The 19,051-nt window shown below is 40.1% G+C and overlaps 1 protein-coding gene across 1 annotated transcript in view; it reads right to left on the bottom strand.

Moving 5' to 3' along the window:
• Positions 1-19,051, bottom strand: part of KCNH8 (potassium voltage-gated channel subfamily H member 8) — a 479,646-nt gene that overhangs the window by 198,463 nt on the left and 262,132 nt on the right. Inside the window, exons 4-5 of the mRNA XM_055570028.1 lie at positions 11,515-11,642; positions 5,705-5,945 (exon numbers count right to left, since the gene is read on the bottom strand). Of these exons, the coding sequence (XP_055426003.1) occupies positions 5,705-5,945; positions 11,515-11,642 (369 nt within the window). The remainder of the gene's footprint in view (positions 1-5,704; positions 5,946-11,514; positions 11,643-19,051) is intronic.

The raw sequence follows: 19,051 nt of genomic DNA, 5'->3' as shown, positions 1-19,051 counted from the left end.
AATGCTTTTTCTGCATCTATTATGATGATCATGTGATTTACATTTCTTTTGTTAATGTGCTGTATCATAGTGATTGTTTTTCAGATGCTGAATCCTTCTTACATCCCTGAAATAAATTCCACTTGGTCATGTGTATTCTTATAGTGTTTTGTTGAATTTGTCTTGCTGATACTTTGTTGAGGATTTTTACATCTATGTTTATAGGGAATATTAGTCTATAATTTTCTTGTGTGTGTGTGTGGTGCCCTTGTTTGTTTTGGTATCAGGGTAATGACAGTCTCATAAAATGAGTTGGATTTTTGAGAAGAGTTTGAGAAGAATACATATTTAATCTTCTTTGAGTGCCTGGTAGAATTCACCAATGAAGCCACTTGGTCCTGGACTTCTGTTTGTTGGATAGTTTTTGATTTCTGATTCAATCTCCTTACTACTAATTTGTCTATTCAGGCTTTCTATTTCTTCACAATTCAGTCTTGGAAGATGATATGTTTCTAGAAATTTATCCGCTCCTTCTAGGTTGGCCAGTTTGTTGGCATATAATTGTTCACAACAGTTTCTTCTGATCCTTTGCATTCCTTTGGCATCATCATATCTTCTCCTGTTTCATTTCTGATTCCATTTGAGCCTCATTTTCCTTTTTTATTTCCTTAGTGAATCTAGCTAATGGTTTGACAATTTTATCTTTTCAAAGGACCAGATCTTAGTTTCACTGATCTTTTCCACTTTCTTTTTAGTCTGTATTTCATTTATTTCTTCTCTAACGTTTTTCTGCCTTTTTCGAAAATAAGGTTTTGTTTATCGTTTTTCTAGTATTTTGGTGGTGAAAAGTTAGGTTGTTTATTTGAGATGTTTCTGTTTCTAGAGGTAGTCTTGTATCACTATGAATTTCCTTCCCTTTTAGAACTATTTTTGTTGCATTCAATAGATTTTGGTATGTTGTATTTTCATTTGTTTCAAGGCATTTTTTGAATTCTCCTTTGATTGTTTCATTGACTCATTTATTGTTCAGTAGCATGTAGTTTAATCTCCACACATTTAAGATTTTTCCAGTTTTCTTCTTATTCTTATTGTATCTGATTTCTAGTTTCATACCATGGGTTCAGGAAAAAATGCTTCCTTTGACCTCAGTCTCCTTTACCTTATTGAGACTTGCTATGTGGCCTAACATATGATCTATCCTGGAGAATAGTCCATGTTCCCTTGAGAAGAACGTGTATTCTGCTACTTTTGGGTAGAATGCTCTGTATATATGTGTTCATTGCATCTGGTCTAATGTGTTAAGGCCAATGCTTCCTTCTTGACTTTCTTTCTGAATGATCTATCCATTGATGTAAGTGAAATAATAAAGTCCCTTAGTATTACTGTATTGCTTCCTACTTCTCCCTTTAGGTCTGTTAATATTTGTTTTATATATTTAGGTGTTCCTATGTTGAGTGCATAAATATTTATTAATACAAATGTTATATTCTCTTGCTGGATTTATCCCTTTCTCATTATGTAATGCCTCTTTATCTCTTATTATCATCTTTGTTTTAAAATCTATTTTGTCTGATATAAGCATAGTTATCCCAGCTTTCTTTTTGTTTCCATTTGTGTGAAGCATCATTTCCATTCCTCGCTTTCAGTCTGTGTGTGTCGTTACATTTAACACAAGCTTCTCTTGTAGGTAGTATGAAGATTAGGTCTTATTTATTTATCCAATCAGCCATTCTACGTCTTTTGATTGGAAGATTTAGTCCATGTACAAAGCAATTATCATAGTTACGTACTTAATGCTATTTTGTTGATTGTTTTGTAACTGTTTTGTGGTTTTTTTTTCTTCTCCTGTTCTCTTTCCTTGAGTTTTAGTGGTTTCTTTATGATTAAATTCCTTTCTCATTCATTACCTTTTGTGTATCTACTATAGGCTTTTGCTTTGTGGTTAGCATGAGGTTCACATATGACAGCCTAAATAAAGAACAGTCTATTTAAGTTGATAACAAGTCAAGTTTGAGCACATTCTAATACTCTATTTTTACTGCCCCCTCCACGTATTCTCTTTTTGATGTCACAATTTATATCTTTTTATTTTGTGTGTCCCTTAATTATTGTAGTTATAGCTTTTTTTTTAAACCACTTTTATCTTTTAACCTTCATATACACTTTATAAATCACTAAGAAATACCTTTACTATATATTTACCTTTACTGATAGAATTTTTACTTTCATATAATTTTATTACTAATTAATACTTTTAGAAGGCCCTTTACACTTCCCGTAAGACCATTTTAGTGGTATGAACTTTAGCTTTTGCATGTCTGGAAACTATCTTTCCTTTGATTCTGAACGACAGTCTTTCTGGGTAGATTATTCTTGTTTGGAAGTTTTTCTCTTTCAGCACTCTGAGTCTATCATGCCACTCTCTCCTGACCTGCAAAGCTTCTACTGAAAAATCTGATAGAATTACGGGGCTGTCCCAGTGCACAAGCTGTTTTATGCTTGCTGCTTTTAAGATTCTGTCTTTAAATTATGACATTCTAATTATAACATGTCTTGGTGTGGCTCTTTTGGGGTTCATCTCTTTGGAATTCTCTGGATCTGAATCTGGATGTCTATTTCCTTCCCCAGCTTAGTAAAGCTTTGAGCCATTATTTCTTCAAATAAGTTTCCTGCCCTTTTTTCTTTTCCTTTTCCTTCTGGACTCTGTAATGCAAATGTTATTTTGCTTGAAGTCATCCCATAGGAAGCTATCTTCACTTTTTGGCATTCTTTTTTCTTTTTGCTGCTCTCTTTGAGTGAGTTCCGCTGCCCTGTCTCCAGATTGCTGATTCTTTCTCATGGTTCAATTAGTCCACTGTTGAATTCCTCTAGTGTATTTTCCAGTTCAGTTATTGTATTCTTCAGCTATGTGATGTCTTATATTCTCATCTCTTTGTTGAAATTCTCACTGTGTTCATCCATTCCTTTCGGAGTTTGGTGAGCATCTTTATGACATCCCTTTGAACTCTTCACCTAATCAATTATTATTTTTACTTCATTAAGGGTTTTTTTCCTTCCTAGGTGTTTTTCTTATTCTTTTATTTGGAACATATTCCTCTGTTTCTTCATTCTGCCTGATTCTATTTGTTTCTATGCATTAGTTAAAACAGCTACCTCTTCCAGTCCTGATGGAGAGACCTTGTGTAGGGGATGAAACTTATTGCTCAACCTTGCCCTGGGTCTTGATTTTCTCTTGATAGATCTCATTTGTTAAGTGTGCCAAGTGTCAATGTTCCTAAGGGAGGGTCTCAGCTCCTAGTTTCAGGCTGATTGGGAGTCAGATCCTCAGGCAGAAGCTTTAAAAGTATGAAAATATACATCATTCTCCGAGACTTCAGCTGTAAACTCTGCTGACCTCTAGACCAGGCAACTTGGCGGTATTCCTCTGGTGAGAGTTGCAAACATCAGGGCTTTGGGTGATCTAGAAGCTCTTCACCAGGAAGCAGTAATGAGCTCTAGCACAGCCAAGGAAGAGCAGAAAGAAGCAATCTCTCTTTAGTCTATAGATGTGTAGTAAACCTGAAGCCTGCCCTTCAGGTTGAAGCTCTGGACAAGTAGATGGATACTTTTCATAGGAAGATCCAGAGTGTGATTCAGTCTATGCTGTGCCATGCTTTAGGGGTCGCGGCCTGCCAAGAGCTGGCTCTCAGATTGTTTTAGTCCCACGGGGCCCAGAAACACCAGTTCCCCTGGCCACCAGAGCCAGACAGTCGTGGAGCATGCACTGGTGACTTTAATAGGCAGTGGACAACTGCAGGAGTGGGGCACACCCATCAACACTAGCTAACAGGAGCGCAAACAGGGGCCCACGCACCAACACTAGCTAACAGGAGCACAAACAGGGGCCCACGCGCCCCTCGGCCCCTGGAGAGGCCCCCACCCCACCCCGGCTTCTGTCCCTTCAGCAGACACTTTAGGTTTAGCTGACAAATCTCCTGCCATACGCTCTAGGCACTTTTCAAACTGCTGCTTGAACACGCAGTCCCAGGGTGTCCAGGTCTGCAGGTGAGCCCTTTAAGAGTGGCATTTCTATTCCCTACAGCCATTCGAGTCTTCCGGATGCAAGCCCCTTTGACTTTCAAAGTCAGATGTTTGAGGGGCTTGTCTCTCAGGTGAGGTCTCAAGAACTGCGGTCCTGGTGCTGAACATGAGCCCCTTCACTCTTCAGGAAGAAGCTCCATATGCTTGCTGGGCTTCCAGCTGCGGGCTGCCACACCAGCAGTGTGGTTTTTGCAGAGGCCATATCTCTGCCTCATCTACCTTCTTCATGTGCTCCTTTTATCCTTTTTTTAATGGAGGAGTTGTTCAACTAGTTTTCTGCTCTGTTTTGAGGGAATTGTTCCTTATGCAGCTGTGGATTTGCTGTTTCCGTGGGAGCAGGTGAGTTCAGACTCTTCCTACACGGCCATCTTGAAACATATCTTGCACAATTCTACTTCAGACTAGAATGTTATTTGCCATTTAACAGTGATTTAATATTCCTCTATGGTTTTACTTCTCCAATAAATAATTTAGGTTAAAAAAAGATAAATTTCTTTGAGTTATTAGCCTTACCAAGATACCTAACTAGACAACATTGCCACCTAGTGGTCTAAACATACTGTGGCCTTCACCTTTGGGGTGGGAGCTGGGGTCTGAGGGGTATGCCTGGGAAGTGCATGTGAATTGTGATGCCAAAATCACACCAAGGGCATAAAACTCTTGCAGAGCAAACACATGCTGACATTCCATTGGAGAACCCCAAACTGCACCAGTTCCACAGAGAAAAATGTACCGCAACCATTGAAACAAGCTTTTGACTCACTTCACTTATTTATTTCCTTTTCTTTGAACTTTTAGGTTCCATTTTTTTCAGTCCCTTGTTCACCTACTGCTTGAAAACATTTTCAGTTCTCTCATCTTTACAGAAAGGATGTTACCCTACATCACTACGACCAGGTAAAAGTGCAGGAGTCGGGTTGCTAACGGTGCTCAGAAAGTCCACAGGGCATCAGTCGGAGCCTTCATGATGGTCTAGAACAATCAAGCAGGAGCTTGGCTGTGGTCTACACGAGATGGAACTTTAAGGGACAGAAAACGAGGAAAAGGCCGAGAAGCATGGAGCAGATGCAGCTTCAACTGAGATTCCCAATGTTCTAGAGATAAATATTCTTAGCAAACATCCCTCAGGGCCTCTCCTTTAGGTAAAGTCAGATACTCAGTGCTTCTGATGATTGAGTAGGAAGGTCATGTAATCCGTTGCTTCTGCAACTAGGCCACCTGTGCCAGCCACCATCAGGTTCCCGAAAGGCACAGATGGGCTTGAAGGAACATGCCCAGGATGGACCATTACCAGGACACCACTGATGTGTGGTTGCCAAGCCTCATCTCTGACCCTGTGCAGGTAAGACCATCACAGATGCTGAGAGTACAAAACAGAACAGCCATTAAGTCTTTTTCAGCCCACTTTTGATGAAATAAGAATAGAAACAAAGAACATCAGTGTAGACCTCTGCAAAAAGGAACCGTGAGAAAGCTGGAAGAGGTAATTTTCAGAAACCCAAATATGTGCTTCTCCAAAATTTGCATCAGAGGCTGAGTTATGCCCATGCAAATGGATCTTAGCTCAAATTCATGTTACAAAAATCTGGAACACATCTGCCTTCCCCTATGCAAATCTCCTAGGAAAACAGCCATTGGTTCTTACCTATAATAAAAAGAATCTCCACTGCTATGTCACTGACTGTTGTGCTCCGAGTCGTCGACAGGTCATCGTTGCCAATGAAGCAGACGTTGTAAGGAACCGTCACGGCAACATAAAACGTCGCCAGTAGAATAAGCCAGTCCCAGCCGGCTTTGAAAGTGCTAAAATGCAAAAGGATGAATTTGGACTTTTTTGCATCAGAAACTTTATACTCCGGAAATGCTGGTTTGTCTACAAAAACGTTCTGTGGATAAAGACAAAAAGGAGAGAACGGAGAAACACAACATTAGAAATAAGGAACAGGGAGAAGTATTTAGAAACACATATCATGGTACTAGATCTTACAAGAGACATTTAGAAGCTGGTAATGCAAAAAAAATAGAGATGTATAAATTAAAACTGGGCAGGGATCTTTGTTATAAGTAACAGGGAAATCAGAGTGCAGTCATCCATGTTAATATGTGAGTAATCTAGACTTGTGTTCATTTGAGTAAAAAGATCATTACCTAAAATGCCATCTAGAAACATCCAAAGTTGCAAGTATAATCCTATATACATTATAAACACCAGATACAGCTAGGTTCCTACTGTCGTGGGGACATTCCATATACTTATAGTTTTGAGAAGACAGTCATTATGTAAAGAATATATGTAAAGAATACCTGAAATTCTTCTAGTAACAGCAAAGGTGCCATTTTTTTCCAGAAAGGATAAAGCTATATGATCAAATTTGATTGTAAATAGCTGTTAACACATCTTTCAAAATACGACCAGATTGTACTGACTACTTGCATTAAGATTGTTGGTGAAGCTTCCCGTTGGGAACCCAAATCTCACAACCGCGATGGACGTGGGTTTATTCTGACACTGGCTTGCCCTTGTTAAGATGGCAAAGTGAAAAACCGTTACTTAACAGTTATTACTCAAGTCATGGGAGGAGAAAAGCAGTGTTCACTGTGCAGCTGATTAAACGCAGAAGAATAGCTGGAGTTTTTATAACTGCAAAAGCACTCCACTTTGAAAGCAGTCCAAATTGATGAACAATTCCCTTTACTGCAATGAAACAAAAGGAGGCCCAACAATAGGGTGTGGGGAAATTTGACAGCCTATGACCAGATACTTGCGCACCTTGCTTTGACCTCAATTAATAAGAATTACAAGCTAGGTAATGGAAACTTAAAATTGAAAGTTACATTGAATGAACAGTTAGAGGTTCTGGAGCGTATGTTACTTGCAGGTTGCAGCCTCTGTTTTTATTTTTCTTTCAGGCATTGAGCAAAGAGCAAATTAATATGACATGTTCAGGGATCCCTAAAGTACCTGAGGATTCAAGAAAGGTTGAGAGCAGTCAGGGGCATGAGGTCTTTCGCGGGGACTCTCTGGAGGCCAAACACTCCTGCTCCCTTAATATGAACGCTGCTTCCGTCTTGCGTCTCTCCTTGGCGGGCGTTTATGACACAAGCTTCTACTTCTGTTAATATTCCCACTCCACCCCCCCGGGCACTTCAGAAACCCAGGATCTGAGGGGGGATTTGCGTCCCTCCTTCCTGACGGTTCTTTCCTGCCCATCTGCCACTGTGTCTATGCTCCCCTGACTGGGCCTGCCTCCTTCGCTTCATTCTTTGGCTTTTGGAACTAGTTCCAAAGGTAGATTATGCCATAAAATTCAGAGAGGAAGAACGAAGTAACACCTGCTGGGCTTCTCATCAGAGCTGATGCGGGTGCAGAAAAGAGAGACTTAGGGGTCATAAGAGACTTAGAGTCTCAAAGTTTACAAGCACTTATATTTACGATAGAACGGGACAGAGTCCAGTATGATTTTTTCCCCAAATATTTGCTATAATAACACATTAGCAAAAGCCATGGAAGGGTATCTCAGTTTTTATCTAAATAAGTCTTCTTCTATCATGTTATAGAAATGAAATTCTGACTTTGTTTCAGAGAGAAGCTAGCTCCAGGAGTGAAGGCTGTGAAAACTCAAGAAGCAAAATATTTTTTCATTTGAAGTATGTGCATTATATGAAGTATTAGTGGTGCTGTTGCAAAGGTCAGCAATGTAATGGTTATCTCCAAAAATCAGAAAATAAATCACACCACTTCATTTTTATAGGCTACTCAAAACACATTAAAGTATTTTAAAAGATACTGAGACTCCAATGCATCTCAGCTTAGACTTAAACTTTAAAAGGTTTCTCATTCAAATTCTGCATACATCTTGACACAATCAGGATTGAAAAAAGAGTGCAAAAAGAGACATCTTCCTCCCACTACTCTATTTATAAAGTTTTATCAAAAACCTTCTGAATGGAAGAAATTTCTTACAATTGGAAAGTGTGCTTTTAGCAAGTATGGAGAAAAAGACATATTTATAACCCTGAAATATATGAAGTTTACCTACAGAATAATACAACCAACTGTTCTCAATTTTAGTTATCTATCATTTATTAATTTGGAATCATACTCTTTCGTAGAAATGGTGTTTGAGTTGTTTAACCTCTACCATGCTTAGTCGCTCAGTCATATCTGACTCTCTGTGACCCCATGGACTACAGCCCAACAGGCTCCTCTGTCCATGAGATTCTCCAGGCAAGAATTCTGGAGTGGGCTGCAATGCCCTCCTCCAGGGGATCTTCCCGACCCAGGGATTCTGCATCGCAGGCAGATTCTTTACCGGCTGAGCCACCAGGGAAGCCCAAGAACACTGGAGTGGGTAGCCTACCCCTTCTCCAGCGGATCTTCCTGACCCAGAAATTGAACTCCTGCACTGCAGGCGGAGTCTTTACCAGGGGCCAGGATGCTCTACCTTCCACTAACAAAAATCGGTTGTAGGGCACCACCATCTTTCTTACGACTGACAACATGTTGGCTACGAGAAGACGCTGCCTGCTGTGTTGCTGTGCAAGTGGCAGAACTGGGGTTGCTGCAGAAAGGATGGGAGCCGTTCCGTCTCAATCGTCTATGCTACCCACAGGCAAAACCTGGGCCGGCAGGACTTCCCTGCCGACCCAGCGGTTAACACTCCTCGCTTCCACAAGAGCGGGCCCAGGGCTTGATCCCTGCTCGGGGAACTAAGATCCCACATGCCGCAGGGAGTGTGGGCACGCTCAGTCGTTCCCGACTCTTTGAGGATGTATTATTAAATCACAGCGCTTCAGGCCAAAACCTCATCAAGGCTAACTATTCCGTAAACTCTTTCTGCAACATGTCTTTGAAATCAACTTCTGAATGAACAAAGGGATGGGAAAATGTCTCTACAGTGATCGTGCTGAGTGATTGCAGGGTAGCATATGCCTTCCATGACGACCAGCCCAGAGCCCCGTCAGTCATATTTGGGCATCTCAGCACTGTCCTTTCCAGCTCTCAAGCCTGCCGTGGGATCTTTTGAGTTAAAGGCACTTGTATCATCCCAGTGTCACTGAATAGAGTAGCCGGTCAAGGAAACCAGAAATTAAAAGCTGTTTCCAAAGTTGGAGCCAGGACTGAAGGGCATTACTTATATTGCGATTCTCAGAGCTTGCTAACAGCTGGATGAGCTAATTTGTTCCGAGTTGAATCACATATTCTTATTGCCCAGAACTGTATCAGAGGAGAAGTGGGGTAGGGGCAGAAGCACTGTGGCTGAGTCAGGGGACTCACGGTTGGGTCCCACCTCTGCTGGTTCTGCTTCTGATATTTCAACTAAGTTGTTCTTTTTCATCATTGAAATGGAACTAATAAAAATCATATCTAGTACTGGCTTGCTGTAAGAATCAAATAATATGATAATAGCAAAGGGGATTTGTAAATAGCAAAGACCTACAAAAATATTAAGAAATCTTTTTTTTTTTTTTGGTCACTTGAATGTTAATATATTCAGAATTTCCCAAAGACTGATTGTCTAGCCAATAAACCGGATCGTTGTTCCCCCTTCTCTAGTCTTTCTGCCATCTTTTAGCATTCTGGCTCTGTTGTCCTTGAAATAAGATGGTGAACAGGGCTCATCCTGCCCCCACATTTCTTTTTCAGAAATACGGTACCACTTGTATCTTCAGAGTCTCTGTGTTGATTAGACATCCTTCATTACCATGTAGTATTTTAATGCTCCATCCTGATGTGTGTAATTCTTAAATAAATGCAATTTAGCAAATTAGCCAAGTAGTGGGAGTTATGATTTTTTAAATAAGATTTTTAAGTGCTGTTCTGTACTTTGTTGAATCAGAAGGGGAAAAACAGCATGTTCTGTGAATGCGTTTTTAAGCTGACTAAGACTTGGTACATTTAAATGACTCTGGACTAAAGGCTAGTAGAGTGTCTTCTTTCAGCGTTACAGAATCTCAGGCTAATATTTGTTTAGGTGCTTTGCTGCTGGTTTGCATAGAATAAAGGCCAGGTGTGGTTACATTTGTTTCTTCCTAGAACTTCTATCGTCACTAAGGCTGACTTAGTAAATGGAAGCAGGTGTAACAAGGAACCAGGAGAAGGATTCATGATCTAGTGGTGAGCCGTGTCTCAGGTGTATCCCTGGATTCTCGGGAAATCAATGTGACATACAGGATTCCCTGGAGAATCTTCACATTCAGCCAAGACAAACTAAACGGAACTTGACTCGTAACAGCAGGACATCCAGATCAACACCAGCGTGGGTGATGGTCCTGGAGCACTAACGGGTGGAAACGGTTTGCTTCCAGAGAGAATCCCTCTGAGGCAGAGCCGGCTCTGCAGCCCTTGCATGTCGGATGGCACTCCACCCCGGACTCTCTGTTCATGAAACTCAGACAAGAGGATCTTTGTGCATCCCATGAAGACTGTTTTAGCAAACCATTTGCACATCAGATTAGATAGTTCTGAGTTCTCCATGTAAAATGAGATGCCAAAGAAGCTCCTGTGTACTTAACTCCCAGAACCTAAGCACTTGAGGTCAATTCCAAACTAGCTCTGGTTGTTTCACATGATTTTTCTAAAGTCACTGGCAAGTCAGATGCTGAATCTTGATGTCTGACCCCCATAGTCAGACATATCCCCAAAGTTGTATGTTCTGGAGATTTCACCATGTAGATTAATGACATTACCATGATTTGAAAAATCACCTTTGAGTATCTACAAGCACGCAGGTATAGTTCTGGATTTCTAGTGAAGTCTCTTCGTCCTAGGAACCTATGATGAGATTAACTGGCAAATCCTGAAGGACATGGGCCACTTAAATCTCTGTGGAGTCACCTTTTATAAGCACAGTTATTTGCTGTGGCTTTGGCCAGATGACCACCAGGTTTCAGAAAGTAGCCCTAATATGATTTACTAAAAGTTAACTTAAAAAAAAAAAAACAACTATAACGTATATGGCATGTCATTTCAAATCCAATGTTCTTAGGTGTGAAATTCCCAATTCTGTGTTGCATAAAATGTAAATTTCTAAATGGAGTAATGACTGATCTGTTCATAGTTCCCTTGGATGAAAGCATTCAGTGAAATTAGATAAAGTGCAAAACAGATGGAACGAAAATTAAATTTGAGAAATTTTAACCAACAAACGACGAATGTGTAATATAACTTGTTCATAAAATGCAACCAGTCTCATTTGCAGTCTCTCTAGTACCATATTGTACTGACTGAAATAATATTCTAGGCTGTGATAACACGATGATTAATCACGTTTATTATGGAAATGCCTTGTGACTGCTGGCCTTTCCCATTTGTTCTTTATAGGAAAGTGCAAGTCAAAGTGGAAAAAAATCTAGGAAAGTCAATAAATGAGTAACTGGAGCCTCTCTTTAGTGAATCAAACATTGCCGCCGAGGGAAAATCTCGCATTCGCTGTGTACACACACACTACCTACATTGTTTATTTTCAGTTTGTTCTTTTCTCTTCTTTGCAGGTGGCCAGAGATGTGGTAGAGGCCGGCTCTGCTTCGTCTCCTGGCTGAATCACAGTGGGTTCCCGCTCTTGATCGTCCTTTGGCTTTGTCTGGAGGAAATGAAACGCATTAAGCACCAATGAATGTATCATTTGACCCCAAGAATGCCATTTTGGCAGTTCCTTCTCAAGAGGACACAGTACATGTTTTTCAACACCCCAAATTATCTGCTGACTCCTAATGACATTTAATTTTAGTTCTTTACAATTTATATATTTTTATCTTCATGTTAACGTCATTTTTTCAATGAAAGTAAAACATAAAGAGCACAAAGAAACTTTCAAATAGTTCAGGAAAGCATTAAATAAAGAGTCTTACTCCTTTCTTCCTGCTGTTTCACTGATATCCCTAATTTGACTTTCAACTTTTTTTTTCTCATTTTTTTCCCAGAAAAATGTCCAATATGTGTGCTATATCGACATTCATACTTATTCTTTGCATAAATGGAAGTTTACAATAAAACTATTTACATATTACTTTTCCACATCAAAATCATGTAAATCATTTCTAATGTGCACATTAGAGTTTGTCATTCTTTTCTAGAGCTAAAAGCGTGCCGTGTTAAAGATATAATTAGTCTCATTTTCTTTACTATTTCCCTATCATGAACATGTAGATTTATCCAGCATTAAAAAAAAATCTGTGTAGATAATCTGCAAAGAAAATTCCTATATGCATAGGACTGTGCATTGATGTGCCAAGGTACTCAGTAAATAAATTACTGACAGTGGCTCTGCAGGTTTTAAATTTTGGTATACATATTCTAATTTAATTTCAGAAACTTGTATTCCCAGCAGTGGTGAGTGGATGTGTCTGCTTCACCACACACATCAAAATTATGAAATATATAAAATAAGTGTTGCCTGATATTTTGATAGCTGAAAAATGCCATAAAATTGTTTGGACTTGCATTTTTAAAATGATGAATGTGAATAAGTTTCAGGTAAATATTTATTGTTCATTTGCATTTATTTTTATGAAGTCTCTTCACATTACTTTTGCCAATTTTGAAATTAACTTGGTACTTTTCTATCTATTTTTAAGCGCTTTTGTATCTTAGTCACCATTTCCTTGTCACATATGCTGCTGACATTGCTCCCATTTTGTTGTTTGACCTTGGATTTTCTTCATGCAGCATAAAAGTTTCACAATTTTATGTTGTCAGGCTTATCAATATATGAATTTGTGGTGTCTAGGCTTTATGTCCTGCACAGTCAAACTGTCTTCACTCAAAAATTAAAAAAGGAAACAAAAATTATTAAAAAAATTTATGCCTGCTTTCTTCCAACATGTGTGTCTTTTTAAAAACTTTTAACATTTAAATCTTTAATTCAATTGGAGTCTATTTTAGTAAAATTAGGTAAGTATCCAGCTATTTTATTTTCTTTCCAAAGGTCTACTGCTCAAGAGAAATAAAAAGTTGATTGTACGACTTAAAGAAACATTTAGTCTTTATTTGGTCAGTTGGTGAACATTCAATTTCATGCTATATAAATTGCATATATATGACAATAATTGTCATAGCTAAGGTTTTTCCAGTAGTCATGTATGGATGTGAGAGTTGACCCACAAAGAAAGCTGAACGCCAAAGAATTGATGCTTTTGAAATGTGGTGTTGGAGCAGACTCTTGAGAGTCCCTTGGACTGCAAGGCGATCCAACCAGTCCATCCGAAAGGAAATCAGTCCTGAATATTCATTGGAAGGACTGATGTTGAAGCTGAAGCTCCAATACTTTGACCACCTGATGTGAAGAGCTGACTCATTGGAAAAGACCCTGATGCTGGGAAAGACTGAGGGCAGGAGGAGAAGGGGATGACAGAGAACGAAATGGTTGGATGGCATCACCGACTCGATGAACATGAGTTTGAGTAAACTACAGGAGTTGGTGATGGACAGGGAGGCCTGGCGTGCTGCAGTTCATGGGATTGCAAAGAGTTGGACTTTGTGACTGAACTCAACTGAGAATAATTGCAAAATGTAAAAATTGAAAACTTATTTTTCTAAGCTTTATCATCAAATCTCTGTAGTGCTTGGAAGGCAGTCTGATTCCTCTTCATAAAACTTATTTGGGAAAAAAAATGACTTGGTTTCATTGCTGCACTGGGGAAGTCCTCTAACTACTATTGATGGCCCGCATGCGGGCTTGTACTAGATCCTCGGTATAAATAAACTACAATTAATTCTCATCCCCAGTGAGACAAGCATTATTACCCTCCATTCACAGAGGAGAGTACTGAAAGCCTGAGAGTGACCACATGGCCACTCAGGGAAAGAGCCAGTCTGTGAAGCCAGATCGGTCCAAAGTCTCTACTTCCACACGCAGCCTGGGTCCGTGAGTGAATTAAATCCATATTCAGAGGCTGCTTGGTGTGAAGTGGCCCACACAGGAATGTGCCTCATGGTCACAGCCCATCTGACTCTGATCTCTAGGTGTTTCAAGGCCTTTAACGACCCCCCATTCTCAGGCCACACTGGGATGCTTTCAATGACTGGAAAATAAGATGTTTTATTCATTGCAAAAGTCTAATCTGATGTTACATGTGTTTTCATTGCTCATTTTTTGCTTCAAACTTTGAAGGAATATTTAAATGATGTATTACTATAGACATGAGTCAATAAAAACAGACTGACAAAACATGATGCAGAAGATCAAAAGGGGTCCTGTTCTTTTCAAAACGCCGGTGAACAAAGCCCATTTCGTTGTTCTACTAAAAGTTAAGATTGCGTCTTCATGTGTTCATTTTTTTTGATCTTCATAGAACTCTCATAAACTGCATTTGAAAATGTAATTATTAATTCATCAGGGTGTAACTTTAAATGTACTGAAATTGGACACCTGCCCGAGTTTCATGAAAATATCTATAGGAACGTGCTTGGGAACGCAGTGGGGTCCTTGTGCACTCTCAGTCGGCATCACACCCCCAGTGCAGCTCCCACGCTAACTACACAGTAGACCAGATTAGAGATCTGTGACAGTGAACAAGCCAAGTCCCATCTCCGTGGAGACACTTAATTATTGGTGAGATTTTCCAAATCAAACAAAAGCAATTTTATAGTCCTAAAAAAGAACTCCTCAAAGGGAAATGTCAAAGAAATATGTCTTGGTGTTGGCTCTAAGCAGAAGAAAGAAAAAAGGTTTCCTTGAAAAGTGTTGTTCACATAGTTTCTTCAAGACTGGGATTGAAAAATCATTCCACTTAGGTGATCTAAAATCTCCCAAGCAAAGGATTGAACTTAAAATGATTCTGGGTTGGTAGCTTCTGAATGAAAAAACATCATAAATAGAGTAGGAAACAACTTATTAAAAAAAAAATATATATATATGTGTGTGTGTGTGTGTGTGAAATCGTTTCAGTTGTGTCCAACTCTTTGCGACCCTATGGACTGTAGCCTGTCCATGGGATTCTCCAGGCAAGAAAACTGGAGTGGGCTGCCATGACCTTCTCCAGGGCATCTTCCCAGCCCTGGGATTGAACCTGCATCTCTTATGTCTCCTGCATTGGCAGGCAGGTTCTTTACCACTAGCACCATCTAGGAAGCCCTATATATATATATAGTGGGAATAGCTACCCACTCCAGTATTCTTACCTGGAGAGTTCCATGGATAGAGGAACCCAGCAGGCTACAGTCCATGGGATATCAAAGAGTGGGACACGACTGAATGACTAACACTTTCAGTTTCACTTCATACACACAAAACAGTCATGACAGCAATGTTCATAGTTTTCATATACACACAAACACATAAAATATACATATGAAATATACACGTGTGTGTTTGTGTGTATAACTAGAAATAAGCCAAATGTCCATAAACAGAAAAATGCATAAATGTTGATACAGTCATGACATAGGATGTTAAAATTCCATTAAACTAGACTTTGGATAAATAGAAAATGAAGGAAATAGTGCCTACCCGTTAGTACAGAAGTATCTCAAAACCGTAATGTCAGGTACAAAAGCAGTAAGCAGATGAGCACTGACAGCGTGGCAGCGTTTTTGTAAAATTCACAAACATGCACGGTTGCTTCCCAGGTGGAGCTCGTGGTAAAGAATCTGCCTGCCGATATAGGAGACGCATGAGACCCAGGTTCAGTCGCAGGGTCGGGGAGGTCCCCTGGAGTAGGAGATGGCGCAGCACTGGAGTATTCTTGGAAATGGTCAAAAAATGTGTAAAGTTGTTTGGAGCTGCATTTTTAAAATGCTGAATGTGAACAAGCTTCAGGTGTATATTTATTGTCCACTTGCATTTATTTTTATGAAGCCTCTTCACATTATCTGTGCCAATTTTGAAATTAACTTGGCTCTTTTCTATTTTTAAGAGCTTTTGTATCTTAGTCACCATTTCCTGTCACATATGCTGCTGACATTGCTTCCATTTTGTTACTTGACCTCGGATTTTATTTATGCAGCATAAAAATTTCACAATTTTATGTTGTCAGGCTTATCAATATATTAATTTTGGTGTTTAGACTTTATGTCCTGCATTGTCAAACTTTCTTCAGAAAATTCTGGAAATCCTGGAAAATTCCACATGCAGAGGAGCCTGGAGGGCTACAGTCCATGGGGCCCCAAAAAGCCAGACATGGGACTGAGTGACTGAGCAGACACATATAAAAGGAAGTAACATATCATCCGGAGAAGGCAATGGCACCCCACTCCAGTACTCTTGCCTGGAAAATCCCATGGACGGAGGAGCCTGGTAGGCTGTAGTCCATGGGGTCGCTAAGAGTTGGGCATGACTGAGCGACTTCACTTTCACTTTTCACTTTCATGCTTTGGAGAAGGAAATGGCAACCCACTCCAGTGTTCTTGCCTGGAGAATCCCAGGGCCGGGGGAGTCTGATGGGCTGCCGTCTATGGGGTCGCACAGAGTCGGACACGACTGAAGCGACTTAGCAGCAGCAGCAGCAGCAGCAACATATCATCTAGGGGGAAAAATGTGTATGCTACAAATCTACCCATAGTCATACGAATCGAGCAAACTGCAAAGAGGTTGGAAAACAAAATCTTTATCTGGGTCTCTATGGCTTACTAAATGGGATTAGTAAAATTCTATTTTGTAAACTGGATTTGGAGTGTATGGGGTTTTTCAAAATAATATTTTAAAATTATATAATGTATATATTTTGAATGTAAAAATATCTCACAACAAAAGACTAAAGTAGTGATGGACCCTTTAACAGTGAGATCTGAGCAGATTCTTCCATTAGGGGTGGGATTGGGGGTGACCCATCAGTTGCTGAAGAAGAATGACTCAGGGTTAAAATCCGAAGGTGGAAGAGTTGTTAATAAGATGGGGGAGCAGAGGGCAGAGCATCCCTGAGAGCAAGTAAAGCAGACGAGAGTCTTGGCCAGAAAGGAGCTTACTGACTGGTAAAAACTCAATGAAGTCCTGGAGGGTTGAGATACAGAGAATGGGAAGAAAAGGAGAAAAAGCAGAAGAACTGGAAGGTAGGCGGAAGCTCACTGGGCTTGTCCTCACACCGAGTCAGCCACACAGAGTGCAGACAAAACTGGGGATACAGTCTCTGGTCAGGCAGCCATGTACCCTGTGAGTCACAGCTGAACAAAACTGGGGATACAGTCTCTGGCCAGGCAGCTATGTGCCCTGCAAGTCACAGCTGAACATGCAAGAGTCTCTCAGACACAGAATAAGCCTGTGTGGTCACTTCCATAGCTATGACTCTGCAAGAGAAGACCAGGTCAGAGTAAACTAGAAGGCCACACAAAGGAAAGAGTTACAGAAACAGAAGGCAAAGGTAGGGAAACCCCTGAGAGTCCACAGGTGAGGACTCGGCACTTCCACTGCTGTGGGCCCAGGTTCAATCCCCATCTGGGGAATTAAGATCACACACACACACACACACATGTTCAGAAAACGTATGATCAATAAAAGCAAAGGAAGATCAAAGACTCAAACCCTTTTGGCAGTTGCGTTCCAGGGAAGATTGAGACAACACCAACAGTATTAAGAGTTTTAAAAGGACCATAAATTTAGAAGATTTTTAAAATGATATTCCTTTGTGCAAAAATCCATCAAATAGTTTTCTAGATTAAATGAAAACTTTGGGGTGGGTAGTTAATTACCAAAATATGTCCCCAAAGTGGTAAAAACCTTGCCTAGACAGACAACTGTGGAACAAGTAGATAAAGTGGCCTCTCCTCCGCACTGCTTATCACCCCTGCTAACTAGGTGGGGTTAAAGGTCAATGTCATCAAGCCCAAAAGGAATAAAACATTCTTTAAAAGCTTCAGAGAACAAAGAAGTCTGAAAATTTCTGAATTCAATCTACAAGCCCAGAAAACTGTGATACCAAAACTAGATGAGTATAATACAAAAAGACAACCATATACCACATTGAATACGCATGCACAATCCTAAAGAGCACATTAGTAAACTGAATACAGAAGTGTATTAAGAGAAAACATACCTTGCTTATTTGGGATTCATGCCAAAGAAGGTTTCATTTTAGGAAATCATTATATGATTTAGTAGATTTATAAAGAAGAAAATCCATGTTAATATCTCAGTAAATGTTTTTTTAAACATAACTCAATATATAAAAAAAAAAATCTGCAAACAATAAATGCTGGGGAGGGTGTGGAGAAAAGGAACCCTCTTGCCCTGTTGTGGGAATGTAAATTGATACAGTAGTATGGAAAGCAATATAGAGGTTCCTTAAAAAAACTAAAACTAGGAGGTGATATATGTGAAATTATGGCTGATTTTCATTGTCGTACAGCAGAAATTGGGCTTCCCAGGTGGCGCTAGTGGTAAAGAACCCTCCTGCCAATGAAGGAGACCTAAGAGGCGTGGGTTCAATCCCTGGGTCGGGAAGATCCCCTGGAGGAGGACACGGCAACTCACTCCAGTGTTCTTGCCTGGAGAGCCCCATGGACAGAGGAGCCCGACAGGCTACATGGGGCTGCAGAGAGTCAGACACGACTGAAGTGACTTAGCACACACGCACAGCAGAAGCCAACATGACACTGTAAAGTAATTTTCCTCCAATTAAAAAAAATTAAAATAACCCAATTTATGGAAAAAAAAAATTAAAACTAGAACTACCAAATGACCCAGCCATCCCACTCCTGGGCATATACCCTGAGAAAGCCATAACTGAAGAAGATACATTCACCCCAGTGTTCCCTGCAGCGCTGTTTACAACAGCCAGGGCATGGAGCCAACATAGCTGTCCGTCAGCAGATGAACGGAAAGAAGATATGGTGCGCAGTTATAGTGGGGCATCACTAGATCACGCTCCACCATAGGAAGAGGAATGAAACTGGGTCGTTTGTAGAGACGTGAATATGCTTCCTTTTTAAAAATAATTCGTAATAAGCAAGCAATAGAAGAAAGGAATCTTTAGCTTGATAGAAAATATCAGTCAGTGATCAAGGGAAAACTCATTTAATGAGATGACATTAGAAATGTCACAGGCTTTGCAATTTATT

The sequence above is a fragment of the Bubalus kerabau genome, chromosome 2 (assembly GCF_029407905.1).
Source record: "Bubalus kerabau isolate K-KA32 ecotype Philippines breed swamp buffalo chromosome 2, PCC_UOA_SB_1v2, whole genome shotgun sequence".
In the NCBI taxonomy this organism is placed as follows: Eukaryota; Metazoa; Chordata; class Mammalia; order Artiodactyla; family Bovidae; genus Bubalus; species Bubalus kerabau.
This window is presented reverse-complemented; position numbering and strand designations above follow the sequence as displayed.